Raw genomic sequence first — 21,638 nt, forward strand, 5'->3', positions numbered from 1 at the left:
CAATTAAAATGCATGACAGTATGTTTGGGTTTTAGCCTCATTTATCCATCGATACTGTAATTTTTTGTCTAAAGTTAGTAGTAAAATATTATAAAGTTCGTGGTACTACTTGCGCATATTTTCTTGACTTGAGTCGTGCTTTTGATACCATAAATCACGTCTTACTTTGGGAAAAGATGCGTAACACAGATATTGACACAGGAATAGTTAACCTTTTAGCTCATTGGTATAATCATCAAACTAATAATGTCAAATGGGGCAACGTAATATCGGATGACTTCAAGCTGACTTGTGGAGTGAGGCAGGGTGGGCTGACCTCTCCTGATCTATTGAATATTTATGTGAACGATTTGATTGTGAGGCTGAGCAGCACACCTGTCGGACTCAGACTTGGAACATTAACAATTTGAGTTACGCTGACGACATGGTGCTGCTTAGCCCCTCAATCTTCAAAAAGCTTATTTCTATTTATGAAGAATATGCTAAAAATCACGACCTAGTGTATAATGTCAAAAAGACTGAAATGGTAGTGTTTGGAGCGGGAAACTAATGCCTCAGCATGTTCCCTATCTCATGCTAAACGGTCAGCCTGTGAATATCGCAACCTGGTTTAGGTACCTTGTCCACATGGTGACGTCTTCGATGTCGAGGATATTGAGCGGCAACGCAGATCTCTGTGTATTGTAGGAAATACGCTCGCTAGAAGGTTTCTAGGGGCCTCTCCGGCCGTGAAGGTTACATTGTTTAGGCCTTTCTGCCAGTCCTTCTATACGTGTCACGTCTGGACGGAATACACGAGAAAAGCTTATGACGGTATTAGGGTAGATTATAACAACATCTTACATCTGGCACCGTATAGGACTAACCTTGGTGTAGCGCATCTGGAATGTTCGCCGAATCGCGAGTCTATACTTTTAATGCTATACACCGTCTATGGATAGCTAACTTCATGTCCAAGGTTGCCACGTGTAGAAACGGCATTGTGCGGAATCTGGCAGAAAGGCTTCACACCACTGAAATATTAGACGCTGGCTGGCATTTGCAGCTTAAATTTTTATTTTTATAGGAATTTGTTTTTATATTAATATTTTTATTATTGTATTTTTTACTATGGATATTGTAACGATATCTGAAATAAACAATTATTATTATGTTTCTCCTCTTTTGGAATTTACGGCACTAAGTCCGGTCCTTTGAGCTGCTTGCGTGGGAATATGGACCAACACGTAGAGGCTTTTTGGAGAGTTTTATTGTTATGTAGGTCTTCCACCAAAGACCACTCCCGGATATACCAATTGAATGGTATGCCCATGAGCAGATTTCGGCGGGAGTGTGAACTGTTGTAGAATAATGGATACAAGTACTGGGCTATTGCAAAGAGTTCGGTCACCTGCCATGATAACTGAGTGTATGTGTGTACTTGTTTTGAAATAAATTACTTTTCAGCCATATCAATGAAGACTTGTAAAGTAATCCGAAAAAAAGCGCTACCGAAAATCTTTACGCTTATGCGTTGATTTAACATGCATATAATGTACTACAAAAATATAGGTTTTTAGTAGATCCATAAAAAAAGTCCGCGACACTATACATCTATGTTTTATAATTAAAAGTAAGTAACTATAAGTCATTTTATATGTCAAAATACGTACAATACGACAATTTCATGAAGATAAATTATTTTATGTAGGTAGGTACCTATATATTGTTGAACACGGCACGCGCTGCCTTGTGAAGTCAAAAGACTGTAACTTTGAAAAAGGCGTTTTGAGGTATTTGATATTATAGTATCAAATACCTCATAGAAAAAAAAAATGTATTCGCGAGGTCTACGTTAGCGGCGAACAACTAGTTATGATCATTCTATCAAGTGGATCAATTTTGAAATTCATTGGGTTTCGGTTGAGTTTTTGACACTGACATTGACACTACAATAGTTTTTTTTTTGTTTATTGTCGAAGGTCTAAGGACGTTACATAAAGTATCTACATTATTCCACCAGAATACAGCACTGCATGTTAGGTACACAAAAGCTTTGCCGCTTTATATTATGTCGATTAAAACGTTTATTTTAGAGTATTTCATTATGTAAGCATTCGTTTGTCAAAAATACACAACAATCTACCCTACCCACCAAACTCGCAACACTAATGATTTTTGATCGTAAATCTGCAACAATATTAAAATTGGCGCTTTTTGCCTGCATTGGCAATGCTTGTGTACCTTAATTGTACTAGTAGCGCCATCTGCGTTGAGCTTTGCGTATTATGCCCTATTATCGTGGGAGTGGCCGCGTGCCGCCGTGCCGTGCTTCGAGGAAAGTTTGTCATTTTTTTTTATTTCATGGCTCCATCGTTCGCCAAAACGATGATATTTTGCATGCATCATTGCATGCATGCATTTATGATGACATAGGAAGGAACGTCAAACAAAATCTATTTTGTCTGGCGTCCGAGAATTAATTGTAAGGTGTATGGGCGGTGATGTTTGTTAATTTTATTCGTAAAAGATGGGTTGATTGTTCTTCGAATTAAGAAGAAATCAAGTTGTTTTTATTTTAATGTGTGTTGTGTAAAGGTATTAACAATTTTAGTAGGTCAAATCCGCACGTAAGTCGTGTTTCGGTATGTGGCACAGTCAGGCCGTGTTATGAATGAAGAGGCTCTATTGGCGCGGGCTTCCGAGGAGCGGGAGCGTATCTTCCAGAGATACGAGCGTGGCCGGGAAAACCTAGCTGGTCAAATAGATCCCTGGGAAGATCCTGAGTTTGAAGAGTATCACAAAACTGACAGGTAAAATGCATTTTCAATTCAGCCGATTGCGAATATCATACGCCCACGTGAAATCAAGCTTTGGACCTTTATGCTCTTCTACCTGGCTCCCAAACTGTTTATTGAAATTATTGTATCACTGCCAGTAAGAAAGGAATATGGAATTGAGTAGAGTTCGTCTAAAATATTTTATTGTCTATACCTAAATATTTCATTTAGTTCTCAGTTTTTAACTATTTACTACAGGAAACAACAGTATCTTTAGTGGGATGGGCAATGGTAATTCTTGGTAATTGATTTTGAAGTTGCATAGTTTCAAACTGGGCTTGATGTACATTTAAGCTAATTAGGCTACAGCCTAGGACTAAGGTACAAAGATCAGGGGGAATAGAACCTTAGCTAGCACTATTGATCTGGTTTCATTGCATGTACCTTAAATTTTCAACTAGAATTAGGTAAAATACAAAAACTAAAGGTAAAAAATAAGTAAGATAGAGAAAGGCACTATATTTCATAGAGAAAATATTTAAAAAGGTGCCTTCTTTCATTCCCATAGTATCCTTTTAATGTCATCATCCTTTTAACCAATTATCAATAATAGGGGATCAACTTCAAATGTCCAGTTAGCCAACAAACATAATTTATATCACTTCCACTATGGTTATAATGCGGTGATAATTTTGTTACATTTAAGGCACTCTAACTATAAATAGTTGTACTTTTTTAAAACAAGAAGAAATAAAAAAAGATTGATATATTTTTATTTCTCAAAGTTTCAACTTAATATTAGGCTAGAACTGTACTAACAATACTGGAAGTATTGTTAGTACTGGTCTTCATATAAAAATAAGTAAGGTAAGCTTTGATGAGTGAAACAAAGGGAAAACTGATAAACCCCATAATATGTAACAAACAGTGGTCAATTGTTCTAAACTCTATTATCATCTAAATATTTCAAGCATTGTTTTCCTATGTTGTAATTTTTATGTTGTTTCAGTTCATGGTTGTTGTGATATTATTAACATGATAAGCTGAACGTGTAGTAGAAGAGATAGCATGTTTTTTTTAATATCCTACTAATGTTATAAATGCAAAAGTTTGTGATAATGCATGTATGTGTGTGTTTGTTACTCTTTCATGCAAAATCGACTGAATGGATTGTTATGAAAGTTCAACAATTAACACAGAGAACATAAATTACTTTTTATCCTGAAATTCCCATGGGAATAAAGCACCAGGCACTGCGACTAATAATAACTGCACAATGGTTGATTATTAACTTGTGTGTGAAATGGAGAAGGCAATGGCAAACCACTCCATTAATAATGCCAAGAAAGTTGTTGTGTGTGTTTATTTCCACGTAATGACCATGAGCCTCAACCTTGATGAATATGACTATGAAAAAGAGAAGAATGTGGTATTATTTGACAACATGGATTTAGGAATGTAAAAAAAGTTATTAGTTATTTGAATTTAGATGTCTGATGGAGTATTAAGTCAATTATTTTTTCTTTATTGTTGAATATTCAACTGAGTATTCTGTTACATTTTCCTATTTACATCAGGAAAAATTATGTTTTACTACATACTTATCCTTGCTATAGTCATGGCAATGATGTCATAAAAAAATTGTTTTAGATGTAGTTTATCAAGATGAATGTATTTCACCATTTAGCACTGCACTATGCCCTGTTAACTTGTCTAGAGGTTATTTTTATTGCTCCGTGTTTTATGTTTCTATGCGCTTTGGTCGATTGTAATTACATATCTGCTTAAAATTTTTAAGGCGTAAGCTTTTGCCCGCGGCTTGGCCCACGTTAGTTTTCTATGATAGCAGTATTTTTCCCAGATGAAAAGTACCCTATGTTGTTCTTCTATTCCAAAAATATGTTCTTCATGTGAAAATTGAAGAATAATATTTAAGGTGATAAATTGTGAACAATAATTCAATTGAGATGGGGTTAAACCATGGGGGTGGGATTATATTTTAATGAGTATGTACTTTTTGCTATCATGTTATTCTTACATTATTTCCTTACTTATTATAAAACAAAGTTCTCTACCGTGTCTGTCTGTTCGCGATAAACTCCAAAAATTTTTGTACAATATATGAAAAACTATCATACTTTACATTGCTACAATAGTGTTATTTCGCAATATGGATTTTATCTTGAGTTCTCTATCTAACCACACAACAAATGCTATGCGAAGGTGTTAACTGATAAGTCAATAAGATAAAAAGAGTATTTACCTGGCGTGTAACATACTATGGTTTATAAGCATATGTTCTTGACTCCTAAGAAAATAGTTTGTGAATATTTTTACGATTGTAGGCCAAGTGGTCATGGGACTGGTACTTGAGGTCATGGTACTTGAAAGTTCATGACTGGTGCATCGAAAGTACTGCAATTGTGTAACAATAGCAAAGGCAGTAAATCCGAGTGATAAAAAGTTCTAGAAGAACTGCTTATGCAAATTATCATAACAATTTATAGTTTAATTGTTTTTTAATTTTGTTCTTATAAATGTCCTTGCACGAGCGATTTAGACTTTGAACTTTTTCTTTATGTTCATGTCCTTTTTCTATAGTTGATCTCATCATTATACGAATAGGGTATATGCCTTATGAATGAGATTTCGATGTTTGTTAATATACTTTTTATTAAAAAAGAATAATACAGTAAACATATTATGAGACAGAAGTACGTACTTATCATAGTAGGTAGTTCAAATTTCATAACCCTATACCATTTAATATTACCTATATATTGATATTATTAAATTGATCAACAGCTTATTGATGTATTTCCTATTCAACTTCTATTAAGTAGCGTAAATATAACGTACCGTAATTAAAATTTTCAGATATGGCTTCATTCACGACGAGCGTTTGCCGCAGAAAACGGCGCCACAAAAGATTAATGTCGAGGTGGAAAGAGAAAAGAAATGGGTGAAAATGCTGGCCACGTGGGATTCGTCCGCCACCAAGGAGAAACTACACAGACGGATATACAAAGGCATTCCAAAGTCACTGCGTATGAAGATATGGTGTAAACTACTTGATATAAATCGAGTCAAATCTGACAGCCCTGGAAAGTACCAAGAAATGCTGAAACTGGCTAAGCAGTGGTCTACAGACGTGAGACAGATCGACTCGGATGTCAATAGGCAGTTCCGTGAACATCAATTTTATAGAGAGAGATATTCAGAAAAGCAATGTTCTTTATTCAATGTACTATGTGCATACAGCATGTACAATTCAGAAGTAGGGTACTGCCAGGGAATGTCCGGCTTAGCCGGTGTTCTCCTGATGTACATGGACGAGGAAGACGCCTTCTGGGCTCTAGCTATACTCTTGTCAGACAAGAGGTATCTGATGCACGGATTATATGTCGAAGGCTTCCCTAAATTAACAAGGTTCTTGGAGCACCACGATAAAATACTCACAAAGTTCATGCCAAAATTAAAACACCACTTTGATAAATTCGGATTGGATGCTATACTTTATTCCCTAAAATGGTTTTTTGTTTGTTTCGTGGAGCGAGTGCCCTTCAGCTTGTGTTTGCGAGTGTGGGATATTTATTTGTTGGATGGAGAGAGAGTGGTCACTGCCATGGCCTATACAATACTCAAACTTCATAAGAAAGCGATCATGAAGTTACAAGATATGGATCTAATTGTTAATTATATTCAGGTAAGGGCTTTCTTTATTTACAACGACTCGATTCGTGTGGTTTCTTTAAGAGCATGAAAAACTGGATTTACACAATTATCATTTAGGTATGATAGCGATATCAAAATCTCGGTCGATACATTATTGCAATTTTTAGGTTATGAATAATAAAATTTATTAATATTTTTGATAAGGCAATAATATATTACAGTTGAGATAATCTATTTATAATTTTTAAATATATTCCAGGTGAAGCTTCATAAAGATTTTGGTTATGACGACGACGTAGTTATTTACCACCTGGAACGTTCCATGGATGAGTTGAAAAGGGCAAAATTAGATTATCCAGGGCCGCCGCCACCCAGTGAGTTGCCAAAACGGGCTCTCGGGGTTTTTGTGGAACCCGACAAGAAGTCAAAGATTGGCCAGCGAGCTGAGAACTTCTCGGAAACTGAGAAGCAAGCCCGAGCAACTGTGATATTAAGGTATAGTCATAGAGTTTACTTTTTTTCTCTGTATTGAAGTGGCTTATTCTTGAAGTAAGTTGTTAGATTTTATGTATTCAGATCTCTGGTTTTGGATCATTCGGATGCTCCAAAGCCTGGAGTCCTCAAAAAATGTTTGCCTGAGGAATTCTACTATCTAGGTTTTTACCACATATTCATTGGAGACGGAAACAACATGCCGTGGGCGCCAAGCTGTGTGAGTTACAGACAGACAGGTCGCGACCAGACAGACAGACACCGTAGAGGACTTTGTTTTGCAACATGAAAGGATACGAATAAGAAAATGATTATGGGCAAGTTGAGTCGCTTACTGATACGGCGATAACTGGCTAGCATCTTCAGATTTATCTAGCAGTTAATTTATTTTCATATTGTATAATATGAATATTTTATCGGGAAGTGGTAAAACAAGTCCTAAATATTGTGTTGCTCGTTACAGGCGAGAGAAAGCAGCGATGGAGATGCAGGAGCTGCGAGTATCGCAAAGCGACACAGTGTCAGGTAACTTGGACGCCAGCCTGCCCCCCTCCCGGGCCACCTCAGACGAAAGCCTGGGCTCAGATCATTTTACGCATTTATAAAATTATACACATTACGATGGCATCGTTATTCTACTTTATCTAAACGCAAACACCATCAGATTAAAGTCGTGGGAATTTTAAACAAATCAGGGGCGTGATTCAAAGGTAATTGAAACTCATATCACCACTTTTCTCCATTTGTTTGAAGGTTTACGCACTAGACTGTATTCATGTATAGACAACAAATCAATAAAAAGTCGAACGCATCAATCAATGGAATAAATTGTGAATTTGCTTTAAAAAATTAGAGAATATATATGAAATGAACATCTTTCTATTGCGTGAGTATCCCCTGATCGTTTACATAAAGACTAATTCCAAATTTTTAGCGCTTAACAATCAACATATTGATAGAAAAATCTAACATATTGATTTTCAAATACCTTAAAGTGAAGAATTTACTATACTTATTTAATTTAAGGTGTTTGAACGGGACGGAAAATAGGGCTATGGTATTCTTGAGAGGAATAAGAACGTTGTAGTCATTTAATTCCCATGTAATAATTATACGAAATGTGCCATCGTAATGTGATAATTTCTAAATAATTTGCATGAATCTTGTGTGCTATTTAATTAGAATACCGTTACGTTTTTTTTTAAATAATCTCGATCAGGATGTAAACGTGGGTAGGTTTCACCAATTGCTCTATCACCGAAAATTTAAATATATTTTAATGATTTTCTTAAGGATCAGTCAATCACCGGCTTTGCATTTGTTGACTGATCTCCAAGAAATCAATTAGTTGGGTAAAAGGGCCCATCTAGGTTTTGACTTCTTATATGTACAAAGTATTTGAGAAAAATTAGGATCAGCTTTTGGTAACCCAGACCCCGTGTATTTTTTTTGTTTGCATGCCTCTAAAATATATTTTTTATTATTGCATAAATTTACTAATTCAATAGAATATTTAATTCGTAGATAATTAAATGAACGGCAATTTGTGTAAATTTGTTACTTGTGTGATTCTAATCACTTTTTTTTATTTGACTTGTTCCGATGTTCATGAATATATATTTATGGAACTGGTCACATAATTAGGTTGCGCTTATTTACCTATATTTTGTATAGTATATTTTGTCCAAACTATTTTGATGATTCAGTATTATATGAAAGATATTTGCTGTTTCGAATTACGTAATGTTCGCTATATATATCGTTTTTATAGATTGGAATCCTATAAGATACAGTTTACTATCTAGTTTTATCATTTAACATTTTATATAGTAATTCAACCCAGTACAAAATAATTCCCATCATAAATCATCAGGCATGGCATCTGGTGTTAGAACAGTTAGTATTGCAGCCGAAAGTCACAAACTGATATGACTAATTATATTTTTTCCCGTAATAAAGGTTTCGGTTGTTTTAAATTTGTTCGATAAATTCAATTTTATAATCTAGATCAAGGGAACACAGAGTGGAAACACAAATGCTCATATTTTTATTATTATTTTACACAAAGTCTTTGATCATTGTGTAAATATTTTATTTATTTATTTGTCCTAATATATTTACTTTTCTACTACATTGATACACATTTTTAGATTAATCGGCTGTATTTCATGTTTACAATCCATGGATCTGTGGGTTGGTTTCTGGACCTCAAAGCATTTCTGTGCTTTTTTCTAAGAGTTTATTTTAGTAATATTCAGGCTCTATAAAAAAATATGTGTATATATTATTTGGCGATGAATGACTGTGTGCGACTATCAGCATTTAATATTATGTTAATTTTTTCTAAGGGAGTAATTTTAAAAATTCAATGACTGAGTACGTATACACAATATTCCGTATTTTTTGTACAATATGACACAAAAGCAAATTATTTAGATAAATTACAAAACGCACATTATTAAAATCATATCATTTTAATAATAAATACTCTTGTTTGTATTAGTGAAATCATGGTCATTAAATTTCGTATAGTTAATATTGTATAATAAAGATTCGCTTGCCAATGTAATTATTGACACGTGTCGTTTATCGACACACGTTATATTTTGTAAATCTGAACTGGGATTTTTGGCGTGAGTGTTTTCATCTTTCATTGGTTTTTTTCATTATGTAATATGGGTCAATTTTTACTGGCGAAAAAGTAACTATTACGAAAATTATGATTATTTTCATTTACGAAATCTAAATCCATCCATATATGGATGGATTTAGATTTATTACGGCTAAACCCAGATGCAGCCGATCTCAGTTGTTTACACCAAGGTCCTACTTATCTTGGGCTATAAAACATGGTCTAGGTTTAACCGTTAACTTATCCATTGAATTCGTGATCAACTAAGTATTTCGCAAATTAGCTCATTACCAATTTTCGAATTAGGCATATGGCGACTGAAAATAATCATCAATCAAATAATTTTTGGATTAGTTACTTTTTAACAAATCCGGGACCAAATGGAGTTGTCAAAGGCAAGTAAGTGTTGATTGACTCATATAACAATAATACGCGTGTCACACTATAAACATTTAGTTTTCTAAATATTTATATTATAGAACCTAGATACACTTTACAAATTATAGCATGTATGTTGGTGGTTCGGCGGTGGGTTTATGTCATAATTAACACTCCAGTCAGAATTATGCATTTAACACGCCGTCTCATAAGATTCGAGGATTTTTATTCTGTTGCAATTTATATTTCGCAATGAATTTGAGCCCTGTTGAAAAGTTTAATACAGTGAGAATATCTGATTCACCTCAAGTGAAATTACGTTTCTTATAATTTATTTCATTGAGATTGTGTAGTAAAGTTTTAGCAGTAAAATACGTGTGTTGTATAGTTTTACAGCATGCTTAATAGTAAATTTGACAATTTTATTGACGACCTATTGTCATACCATAAAAAATAATATAAGTATAATAAAATATTATTTTTTTATATAAAATTATAATTTGCTTTTCAATGAACAGGACATGATAGATAACGTAATATCACTTCAATTGATCATTTATTTCAATTAATAACAGCATTTGTTATTGGTGTTGTTCTCAGTATCATCAATTATTGTTTTTGACATTAAAAAATCAAGACCGGGATTCGAGACAGGGAAACCTAATATGAATATAAAATGTTTACCATTCTGACTTTCCTCGAATCTTAGCACAAGCTTTTTGGATTTATGTGCAATTCACTCACACAATAACACCACCATTGTGAATTAATTTATTCATGATAGTTTCAATACTGTAATGTACTGAAAATATTTTAAGAATTTAAGAAGAAATTTGATGACATTCAGAAAAAAACCTTTTACAATAATGGGAAAAATTATGGAAATAGTTTTATTATTGAACGCTATGAGATATCTGTTTCTCTTAAATAAGTTTCGGGTAATTTAACTAATCACCATATAGCATATAATCCCATCACATTCTAGACGCTTCTTCCGTACCAAATTTTTTTGTTTATACCACTATTACGATAGTGGCTTACATGAATCTCTGCTCAACACTTGATCTTGTGTCGTTTTGATTTTATCACATAAACCCACCCCTGTCATCAGTTGTATTGATTTAAAGATCACCATACATCACCATACTTTTTGTATTGTATTGTTTAAGTATCTTCCATAAAGATTTAAAAGACAGGACATAATTTTCTAATATTGTTTTGTTACATAAAAAATATTGTCATGGCTACATTTGCTAAGAGTATTTCTTACCATCTATGAAAAAAATTTAGCCAGTGAAGTATATAATGCTTGACAGTCGTCTTTTTGTGCTTCATGGCGCGGAAATATCAAAATTTTGCACAGCTATACCCAAGTTCCTTCTATTTTTAGTTTTGGCGCCCGTGGTAATATGAGGAACATGATCTATAACTATGACACCAACGTACTCAAAAATATACCCGGTACGTTTAGCTGTTTAGTGTTCACAATGTAAATATAAATCAGAGCACTAGTATGCAACTTCTTAATGCGATGTAGTGCAACATCTTAACGTATTCGGGAACATTTGTATACCAAATATTTTTATTTCACATGTTTTAACACATTGGAACACATTCTGTTTGAACCATTTATATTTGTTATCGCAGATGAGAATTTGTCCCACCCCGTGCCCCTCCGAAACTCCCTCGCTTCGGTGGATATCCACATATCCCGCCCCGCTCCCATCCCCAGTACACCTGACGCTGAACTCCCGAGTTATTTAATAAATGCCAGACACCGTAAGAAAACGAAGCAAAAACAGTGTTAGCTTGTAATTGTAAATATTATTCAATAAATAAGGAATGTTTAATGTTTAATCATGCTTTTTATTTATCAAGTTTTGAGCAGAGAGTTTAGAGAATCCTCTCATAGAGTTGCATGTACGTTTTGTGACCCTTGCCAAAATTTAAAAAAAAAGGTAAGTCAGGATTTTTATTTTAGCTTCTGCATGGTTTGTCGCCAGTCATGCTTATGTTTATTTTACGTTGTCTATTTGCTAGTTTACAATTAATTTATAAAATCGCGTTATGTTTTAGTGATTAGCCTTAATATAAATAGATTATCACTATTTCTGCATATTAAAAGTAAAAAAGTGAATTAGTTTCGTACTATGTGTATTTTTTTTCAGAAGTTCTACTTTGTATTCTCGTGTGAAAGATTTTCCAAAAGTCTTTCCCATAAAGTTAGAGACAAGACTATAAACTTGACGTGATTTTAATAAATGAAATCAATTTGGGTTATTAGCATTCATATTTTAGAATAGAATTTTTAGAATAAATCCGCTTCTAGGGTCACAAGTTTCAAAACCATAAAAGAACAACAGGATTTGCTATAACTCAACTTGGGTTCAATGGATTCGCTTCGTTAGTTATTCGAATTTAAATTTTCACTAGTTTAAAGATGTTTTTGATTGGACAGAACACAGCGGGGTGGCGGGAGGGATTCGCTGCGACGACTCTGTGTCGGCGCTCGGTTCCCGTCGCTCATTGGCGGATACGAGCGTGACCAGCACCGCCGACTTGAGCGTTTTCTCCAGCGGGCGATCGCACGCTCCTGACAACTCCCTGGACACGCACAGCAACGTCAGCGACGACGGCACTGGGTCAGATGGGTGAGATTATTTAAAGTAGATTGCAATCTGCATTTGAACTTGGCCAAAAACCTTTTATCCATTAAACAAGTTACTATGGCGTCGCTATACGTTCGACGATCGCTATGGAATTAATATAAATACCTGCGATAACACAGACGGGATTCTGAATGATATATCGAGACGACCCATTACTGTTTTTGTTCAATAAATTGATAAATATTATGTAAGTTTTGGTCTGTATTCATGGCAATAGGCTAGTTGACAAATTTTTGTTTTAATGTCTATTCGAAGGCCAGTAAATTCGTCATATCTTTGAAAGCATTTCATCAAGAATATACATATTTATTACAATTATCTGACATTGTCAACAACACTTTTATTGCGTTAATATATATTTCTAAAGATACCGTATATTTGGTATTATATATATGTATGGCGACTAAGTTCAAACGCGACTATTTGCACTATAGCGACTGTTACAGCGTTTTTACACACAGATATTAATTTTATAATGTACACTTTCACATTTAATGTATTGACGTAGCCAATCAGAAAGGAGCCTTAAACTCAGCATTGCATTGTGGTTGGACGGACGTTCAGCCATTTTCTAGTTAATCCTATTCTCTCAAGTTTTCTCAGTAGGTGCCAGGGTAGGGCTATATCATAGAAAGTAAGATGGTTTTGCATGCGTGTGTGTATCAATTACACAAAATCTGATGGATGGATTTCAATGAAATTAGTCACAATTGTACCACATGTAAATGAAGCCGTGCATCTAGTGAATGGACCGTCGATTTATCGAAGTGATACTCAGCGAGCGAATCACAATATGGCGCTGTAACATCATGACAACCATGTAATGTGATTTGCATAATGCAGTGTGGTGGGTGCGCTGTGTTTCTCTTAACACTACGCCTACGATTTAAGTGCCGTACGTATCGGTATCACGCGATTAAATGCAAAACTGAGCTTATGGCCTGTGGACTGTTTACGCAATCGTATTTATGTATCAATAGTTTTGTGCATGGCGTTGATTTCAATGCACTCCTTAATCACAATTCTCCCATTAATCTCTTGATCATGTATCTCTTCCAAAATGCTCATCCTATGTATTTGTCATGGACCAGGTGATTGAAAGAAAATTTATCGCCATCTGGGGGCACGGCAGTGCCGCCGCAAGTAATTTTTGTATTTATTCGAATGAAGACAACTACACTATTATATATATATTGCCCGAAGTAGCTAACGAGGTAACGAGGTCCCTAATAATTACAAAGTCCATAACATATACCTCTACTATATTTATGTTTTATACGATTTTACATCCGTCCCTATTTTTCTTAGGTTCACTAATTTCATAACTTAACTACTTCATGATGTGGGGTGTATTATTTCTAAACTAAAATGTTTTGTCGTTAAATATACAAGGACAAGTTATAGACGATTTTCTGAGTAGAACTCAGGATGGAACATGATAAAATAATAAGTTAGTCTTTAAGATGAAGAGATTAACCACTACATAATTAAATAATTTAATATTACTACAAAAAAACCAACGTGTTTCAGGTTGGTCTCATTATATCTACCCGGGAAGTCCCCTGGGTGAGCGAAATTTTATCGCATTTTTAAAATGCTTTTTTGCTAAATTTAATTCGCTCGTATTGAAATGTTGCTATAGCTCGTTTTTCCTTCTTCGTAACTTGTTAACGAACGTAAAATTATATTCGTTTTTATAATATTTCAAACGTTATCAGCTATAGTTTTTATTAAAATTACAGTACGTGCTATTACTGCCAAGTCGTATCTGATATAAGATAATGTGGTTTTCAGTAGCTTTACATTTAGACAGTTTATATAAGAAAATCTGGTTGAAATAATTTTAATTTCAGTACAAGATAAGCTACTATCCTTAGTGCCTAAGGCTATGAACAATGTGCGGAACTGAGAATGTACACACTTTTAGTATTTTACGCAAAGCTCGATGCAGATGGCGACATCAGCACAAGCGGTAAACAATTGACCAGTTGCTGTACAAGTCAATGCTTTAGAAGATTTGTCGTTGTCAATGTCAATAATACAATAAATACAAACCAATCATGGAAGTAGTAGGTAATCCGTATGAAGTACTTACTAAATATGGATGTAGTAAGTACTTCGTACGGAGTACCTACTAGGGTACCAATTGCTAGTGTTGCATCTGTCGTGGTAAATTTGCATAAATATTTTAATTCAAAAGTAAACAAATAATGTTCAGCGTTTGTATCAAAGTTTGATATCTCCCTTTAGTGATAATTACTATTGCTTAATTTAAATTAAATTCTTTTTTTTTTAACTTACTAATTGCTTCCTTTTATTTCTATGGAATGTGACAGTGGATGGATTATTGATCAATGTAGCAGGAAGGCGTCCGTATTATTATTAAATTATCAAATCCTTTTATTTGTCAGTCGATTCAAAATTTTAGATGAATTTACCTTGTAGCGCCGAAATGTTGAATTGCGATGTACAATATAGTCACATCAGTGCAGTAAGCCTAATGTTAAATATTGATAATTTACAGTTCCGGGATCTGCGGCCTAAGTATTCAGAGGGCGCCATCGACGACCCACTCTACCCCGCGAGCCACTCCGCACCCCCCGTCCGTCTCGCCCCTCTCTGACGACGTTGTACGTATCCACGTGACATATAACCCTCTCGCTGCTAGTCCATCCCACCTGCATCCAGTTAGCCCCTCGAAGTACAAAGCTTACTCAGAGGATCATCATAAACCTGTCACTCTAGGTTTCTACCAGGGCAACGGAGCCAGCAATCTACCTTCTGACAATAGGATCAGGATACAAGTGCCCTCTGAAGAACTTTTGACGCCAGTAGTAGACTCTGGAAGGATCATAACACCACGGTACATAGAATCTCATTCGGAACTTTACGATCTGAAATAATCTGTCAATTTAACTAATATATGCTTGTGTGTTCAATATGGCCAGTTTACCTTTACAACTTGTTATATGTTTGTATGTATATGAGCAACAAGTACACTGCGTTTACAAATTTTTGGGTAATAATTGAAAGTATTTTAAGTAAGCAAAGCCATAATGGATAGAATGTCTACGCACGATTCGGACCTATGATACATGAGAATTTATCTATTCATTTATTATTTATGCTATAGAGTAAACACTAACAAATTAGGTCCGATCAGCTTGCGACTAAAAGAAATATTGCCTATCTGAAAACTTATTAATTTTTATTTGCTGAAATGTTATTTCCTAAATAGAATTCTACGTAATGTTACCACCACAATAACACATTGGCTTGATCCATATTTTTAAATGTATTGTACTATGTGAGCCTAGATCCAGGAGTGTTTCATTTATATAGACATAATTGTCACATGTATTTTCATTTGAATGCAACGAAACTTTGATTTTAAGGGATCTGTGGAACATACCCCTTTAATATAATTTCCATTACACGTATTACAATAATACTGAGATTTTGTATACAAAAATTTAAGTATGTGAATATTTTGGAAAAAATGTTCGTATAGTCGATTAATATTATCATAATATTCACTTTAAATATTGTTTAGGTATTATAATTGGATGGAACATCCATGGCCTGCAGGTCCCTTAACAATCTTTTTGCCATGAATTTTAGCAATGAAGTTGCAGTTCACTAATTTGATGTTGCATTCAGATTATTGATTAAGTCTATTATTGGATTAATTATTATGGTGATAAAGAATTTTTCAAACATTTGCCATTTGCCACCCTTTTATCTAGATACATATAACTATACTAGATAAGTCAATTTGGTATGGAACGTGGAACCTTTATGCAATTAGCTGATACAACGAAGTCTATTCTTATACTTATTCGCCATCCCATACAAGTAAGAAGTCTTGTATAAATGTTCTAATTGCTTCGGCGGGTAGCCATGATATTTACTCGATAATTTGCATGTCATTTAATGACTTGTATGATTCACGATACATGCACTTATCTATGTACTCCTTAAATGTTTATAAAAAGAGTTAGCCCTATTTTAGTTAAAATAATTATGCTTTGCCACTACACAATATTTGATAAATGAAAGAACGAGACAAAACACGTTTTGACTATAATAGGTATGTTATAGGTCTTAACTTTTTTATGAATATGATGGCAATGGTTTAATTGGAATCTCTTCTAATGTTAGTTAAATCAGCATGGTCAAATAAATTTATACTTTTGATTTTTTACTGAAACGTTTTTAATATTCTCATTTTAGTACATGTTATAGATTAAGACGATGTTTGTTCATAAAATTGTAGCTTTGGCGATATGTGATCCCAAAACGACGACAACCTGTATGATAGACTTGTAGTTAATTAGTCATATTTGTTGCTTTAGTACAATAATAATTAATTACACTAATTGTTACACAGACACCAATGACCACATAACCTCGTAACACTAATTAAACTGCGTTATTAAGACGGAAATTTTCAGAAACTCCAATATAAATATTAGTTTTAAAATGTTTACTAGTTCAGAAGATTCATCAATAGAATGCTTAGCTGTAATGTTTACTTAACAGTAGCTCTACTTCAATAACGTTGACGTCATAATTATACTTATAGAAAATGGGGATGTTAAATAATGTCTTTTAGAATTTATGAGTTTTAGCTACTTTACATGTTATAATTACATGTATATTAAATACTCAATTTCGTATTACCCTAATGTAAAAGATTTTCTCGCATAGAATTATTGAACAATAATTGCTCCTACTGACACCGGTAAACCCGAATTAGAGTTGCTTCACAGAGTATATACTGGATGTAGTTATGTATGTGTGTAAATGCCACAGAAATGGGAATTTATTTTACTTACATAAAAGGAACGTTGTCGTACGAAATTGTCACCAAAAGCTAGACAGTATCGTCAAATTTTTAATGATATTTTCCGTACTTCTTAGAGATAAGAATAAAACATTATTTTGTTTTCCGAAGTAATTTATGCGAACTTCGAACTGTCAAATTGGCAAATTCCATATCTAATATCTGTAAATTTCTAATATCTGTAGTATATATAAATATATATAAAACAATTAATTTTTTTCCAATCATATTTCATGTAAACGTTCATAAATGTTTTCGTTACGATGATTTTAAAATAACATGTAAACACTTTAAAATTAATGGGACCGGATATAAAAGAATCTCATTTTTATTATACATAGATTTCATTGTACATAAATTTGACTCCTTACGTATTTAAGTATGTAAAATATTGAATATAATATAAATTTGAAAGCAATATAACACGATTTAATGTGAGCATGAGAGAGAAATCATAGAGTGGTCTTACTGTTATTTATTTTTTTAAATATTCTGTGAAAAATATTTCGAATTATATTTTAATATAATCAAGTTGATATGATCTTGTATTCTAACCATATTGAAACTGTTTGATATCTGGCAATCTCTGAACTTTGATGGGAATTGGGATTAATGCATACTATAATAGAATTACTTTGCACACTCAATTTTATGTGCTTCTTGCATGGATTTGTCCGTGCATTTTTTTGTATCTAAATACAGATGTGTGTTGTATCTAAACTATCTACTTAAATCAGACAATCCAGATGGAAACGCACAGTTCTTTCATCATTATATTCCTTAATTATTATAGAAAATATAACGGCGATGCCTTATTTATTCTCAGATATTTTGATGACGATTTACAAATTGTGATGTATATGTGCTGCTATTGTTTTTTTCACGCAAAATGCTAATGACATAATTTATGATTTGATTTGGTAGAATCGACAATTTTTTGTACATATCCTTCGGATATGGATTCACTGAATCAACATGTACGTTATGTTGATTAATATACAGAACATACTCGAATGTAACTATTTATGTATAGGGTAGGTGTGACATCTATATATAGTGAACATTAGTTATTATTTACCGACGTTATATGTGGACTGTAGACAAAATTAGTCGATTGCTAGATGTTTGTAAAGATTGTATTTATTGGAAACGTTGCACCTAATATTGTCCACAAAGTATATTGTAGCAATGGCATTTTTTTGCTAGTTAAGTATGATAAAAGCGCATTTAATTTAATCTCTATAGTAGGTCTTTATGGCTAGCCTTGTAACGGTTTATATGAATAATAATTTTTTACGAATTTCTAAACTTACAGTGAGAAATGCAATAATGTCAGTTAAACTGTTAAGTGAGATATAGGTAAGTATTTAAGGTAGGTAATTTATATGAGATTCGATGTAAATATTTCTGGCGTATGAACTATATATTGGGAATAACGTTTTATAGTAATATCGTAAAATTATAGTAATACGGTGACTTTTTGAGTGTTTCGCCCTTATTACCGTTCCTGAAATTTCAAAGATAAGAATCATTTACGGTGACTTTGAGTGTTTCGCCTTTATTACCGTTCCTGAAATTTCAAAGATAAGAATCATTTTACTATTTGAATTAAAAATGATATTATTGTTTGATTTTGAAATTTTTAGATATGTTATTTATTTTCAATTTCAAGAACGGTTATGATGACGTTAGGAATGATCGAAAATTCACCGAAGAAAACGTTGACTGCGGCTTGCCCAATGCCCAATCGACAGCGCAACGCTAATGCTGTTTGAATATAGTTCGTGGTAAAATGCATCGTGTTTCGCTCCTCAACGACGGCTCGATTCGCAAAACACACGACGCATTTTGTGGCAGTAAACGTGTTAACTTGTAAATGTATGTTATGTATGTGCCTACTTTAATGTGTCGGATAAAACGACATTGATTGCGTTATTTATTTTGAACTTTATGCCCGCCTTAAATATGTATAACTTTCACCTTCATTGTTTTAAGGTCAAGCCCACCATTATATTTTTAACTATTTTGTCTGTGTAAAATGTAACTTGGACCTATGACAGCTGTCAGTTTCTTTGTATTATTTATTTCTGAGATTACATTACGTCCTGCAGTCATCTGCACTAAGCTTAATATCTTTTAGAGACAAATTGGCTATTTTTTAATTCCCGGTCGTATGAAATAATTGCTGTGTAAGAATCTTGTTTAGTCATAAATCAAATTTCTTTTTAGCAAGGATTTGAAAAATCTTTAAAACATTTGTAAGTAATTTGTCTTGTTTTTGCAAAACGTAGCCGCTAGCTGATAAATACAAGTTCTAGGCGCTCAACATTATAAATAATATTAAATTAATTGACCGTTAAAATTATAATTTCTGTAGTAGATTATAAAACATTTTGAGGGTTATCTTATTTACAAATAAATGTATTTTAAATAATTGTCTCTCTCAACTCTTTCTTTTTCAAGATGATCTTAAAATTGTTGTCAGTTGAAGGCGCTATTTAAAAGGCTGCACGCACCAAGAGAAGAGCATTGTCTGAGAACACTGGAATAATAAGTTTGACAGAGCAATCAGAATTAAACTCGTCAAATGTAAAGTCCGGAGCCCTGTCGTTTCGGCTCTATTAAATGTTCGAGTATTTAATTTAGAATTCTCTGTTAATTCTAATAGTCATTTTTATGTGTTCCTGGAACATGGTCTGTTTTCGAATACACTAGGTATGCGGAATATTGATATCGTCTACTCTCTAAACAACTTAATGTATACTTGTTGAAGTTTGCCTTATATAAATTATAACTAAATATACTTACCTACTGTAAATTGGAACGGACAATTATAACATTTAAAAAAATTGTATATACTATATTATTTCAGTTGCACATAATCTCATTAGGAGAACCTACCTATATTAAATTTTCATTAGTAATTTTTTCTACATTTTGCTCGGTTAACGCTCTACCCAGGCTCAATTTTATGTCGTAACTGTTTGCTACGCTGCACCATCATATTCAAAAGCCATATCTAATTTTGATTTATTATTTAGGTTATGTAGGTACACTATAAGCGTCACAAAAATCACAAGAATTTTGTTTCTGACTCATTCAGCCGAATTCGACATAATAAAAGCTTACATTTCAAAAACGATTAAGTAGTATATGTAAAAATTTAACTTTCTAACATAAATTAATTGTGGTATGTGCTGTGAGTTATTCGATCCTGCGTGCCGGTCTTTCTATATCTATGTGGTCTATTGATAATAGGGAAAAGTAATTTTATGTTCAATACCATGTCCAAATTAAATGAAAAATGACTTCCAAAATTTTCATTTAAATGTGCCATTGCTAATAAATAAATTGTAAGCATAATTTTTAACGGCACTAAGGTTTATTTTATTCTTGTATTAATTTTAAGAGCTCTGCTTGTTAGGAAATATGAACCTAAATAATTTTATAATTATTTTTATAAATTGAAGTTACTTTTTTAAAATTTAATGCTCTATTAAAAAGAGATCGAATGTGAAATTACTGCAGTTATGAAAATGAAATGAAGTTTATGCTTTATTGTCAAATACTTGCATGCTTGTAGTTATGTATATGTATCTTAAGTTATTTTGAAGATTTATTTTTCTTTCTATTTGAGAATACAGAGAGAGTAATTTACATATTTGGTTTTATTTTGAAAATCTAGTTAAATATAACTTATTGCAATGTCCACATACAAGACATAAGTACTTTAAATATGGATTATATATTTTCGACTTTGCTAAAAAGCACAATATTGTTCAGACTTTTATCAAATATCAGCGGGGGTAAGAGAACAAGGAGGTGAAGAAGGTACTTGTTTCTAAAAATTAAAACAATAAAGCTCCATAATCTGTATATTTAACATTATTTTGCGCGTATATTATGCTTTAAACTGAAACATCATAAAACTGATATTGTAGACATTATTCATGATTGATATTGCCTTGGAATTGTATATACGTTTAAGTATGAAATGGTGAATTCATAAAATAGGAACTTTGAAATCATAATTACAAATAATTTTTTTAATCCTCTTTAGACAAAATAGATATTTTGTTCTAAAATTATAGGTAGGTTTTAATTAAATATTACAAATATAGGTATATGAAGTAATTGGTAGATATCGAGGTCTACCAATTTACAAAACAAATTCATAAAATAAAAAT

General features: G+C 33.1%; 1 protein-coding gene across 2 annotated transcripts; it reads left to right on the plus strand.

The window, feature by feature from the left end:
• Positions 1-2,271: 2,271 nt before the first annotated feature.
• On the plus strand, positions 2,272-21,618 carry LOC128683329 (USP6 N-terminal-like protein). 2 transcript variants are annotated; one of them, XM_053768834.2, is made up of 6 exons: positions 2,272-2,792; positions 5,637-6,465; positions 6,694-6,929; positions 7,390-7,451; positions 12,395-12,587; positions 15,130-21,618. In XM_053768834.2, exons 1-6 carry the CDS (start codon positions 2,650-2,652, stop codon positions 15,506-15,508), a joined length of 1,842 nt encoding a protein of 613 aa, XP_053624809.1. In that variant the 5' UTR covers positions 2,272-2,649; the 3' UTR covers positions 15,509-21,618. The 2 variants fall into 2 exon arrangements, with proteins under 2 accessions (XP_053624809.1, XP_053624810.1); XM_053768835.2 differs by having other exon boundaries at positions 12,395-12,578.
• Positions 21,619-21,638: the final 20 nt, after the last annotated feature.

The sequence above is a fragment of the Plodia interpunctella genome, chromosome Z (genome assembly GCF_027563975.2).
Source record: "Plodia interpunctella isolate USDA-ARS_2022_Savannah chromosome Z, ilPloInte3.2, whole genome shotgun sequence".
In the NCBI taxonomy this organism is placed as follows: domain Eukaryota; kingdom Metazoa; phylum Arthropoda; class Insecta; order Lepidoptera; family Pyralidae; genus Plodia; species Plodia interpunctella.

Excerpts from the sequence above, each read along its gene's own strand:
- LOC128683329 (XM_053768834.2), top strand. The coding sequence starts at position 2,650 with ATGAATGAAGAGGCTCTATTGGCGCGGGCTTCCGAGGAGCGGGAGCGT. Across the intron at positions 6,466-6,693 it reads TAATTGTTAATTATATTCAG|GTGAAGCTTCATAAAGATTT; the intron begins GTAAGGGCTTTC and ends AATATATTCCAG. Across the intron at positions 7,452-12,394 it reads GCAAAGCGACACAGTGTCAG|AACACAGCGGGGTGGCGGGA; the intron begins GTAACTTGGACG and ends TTGATTGGACAG.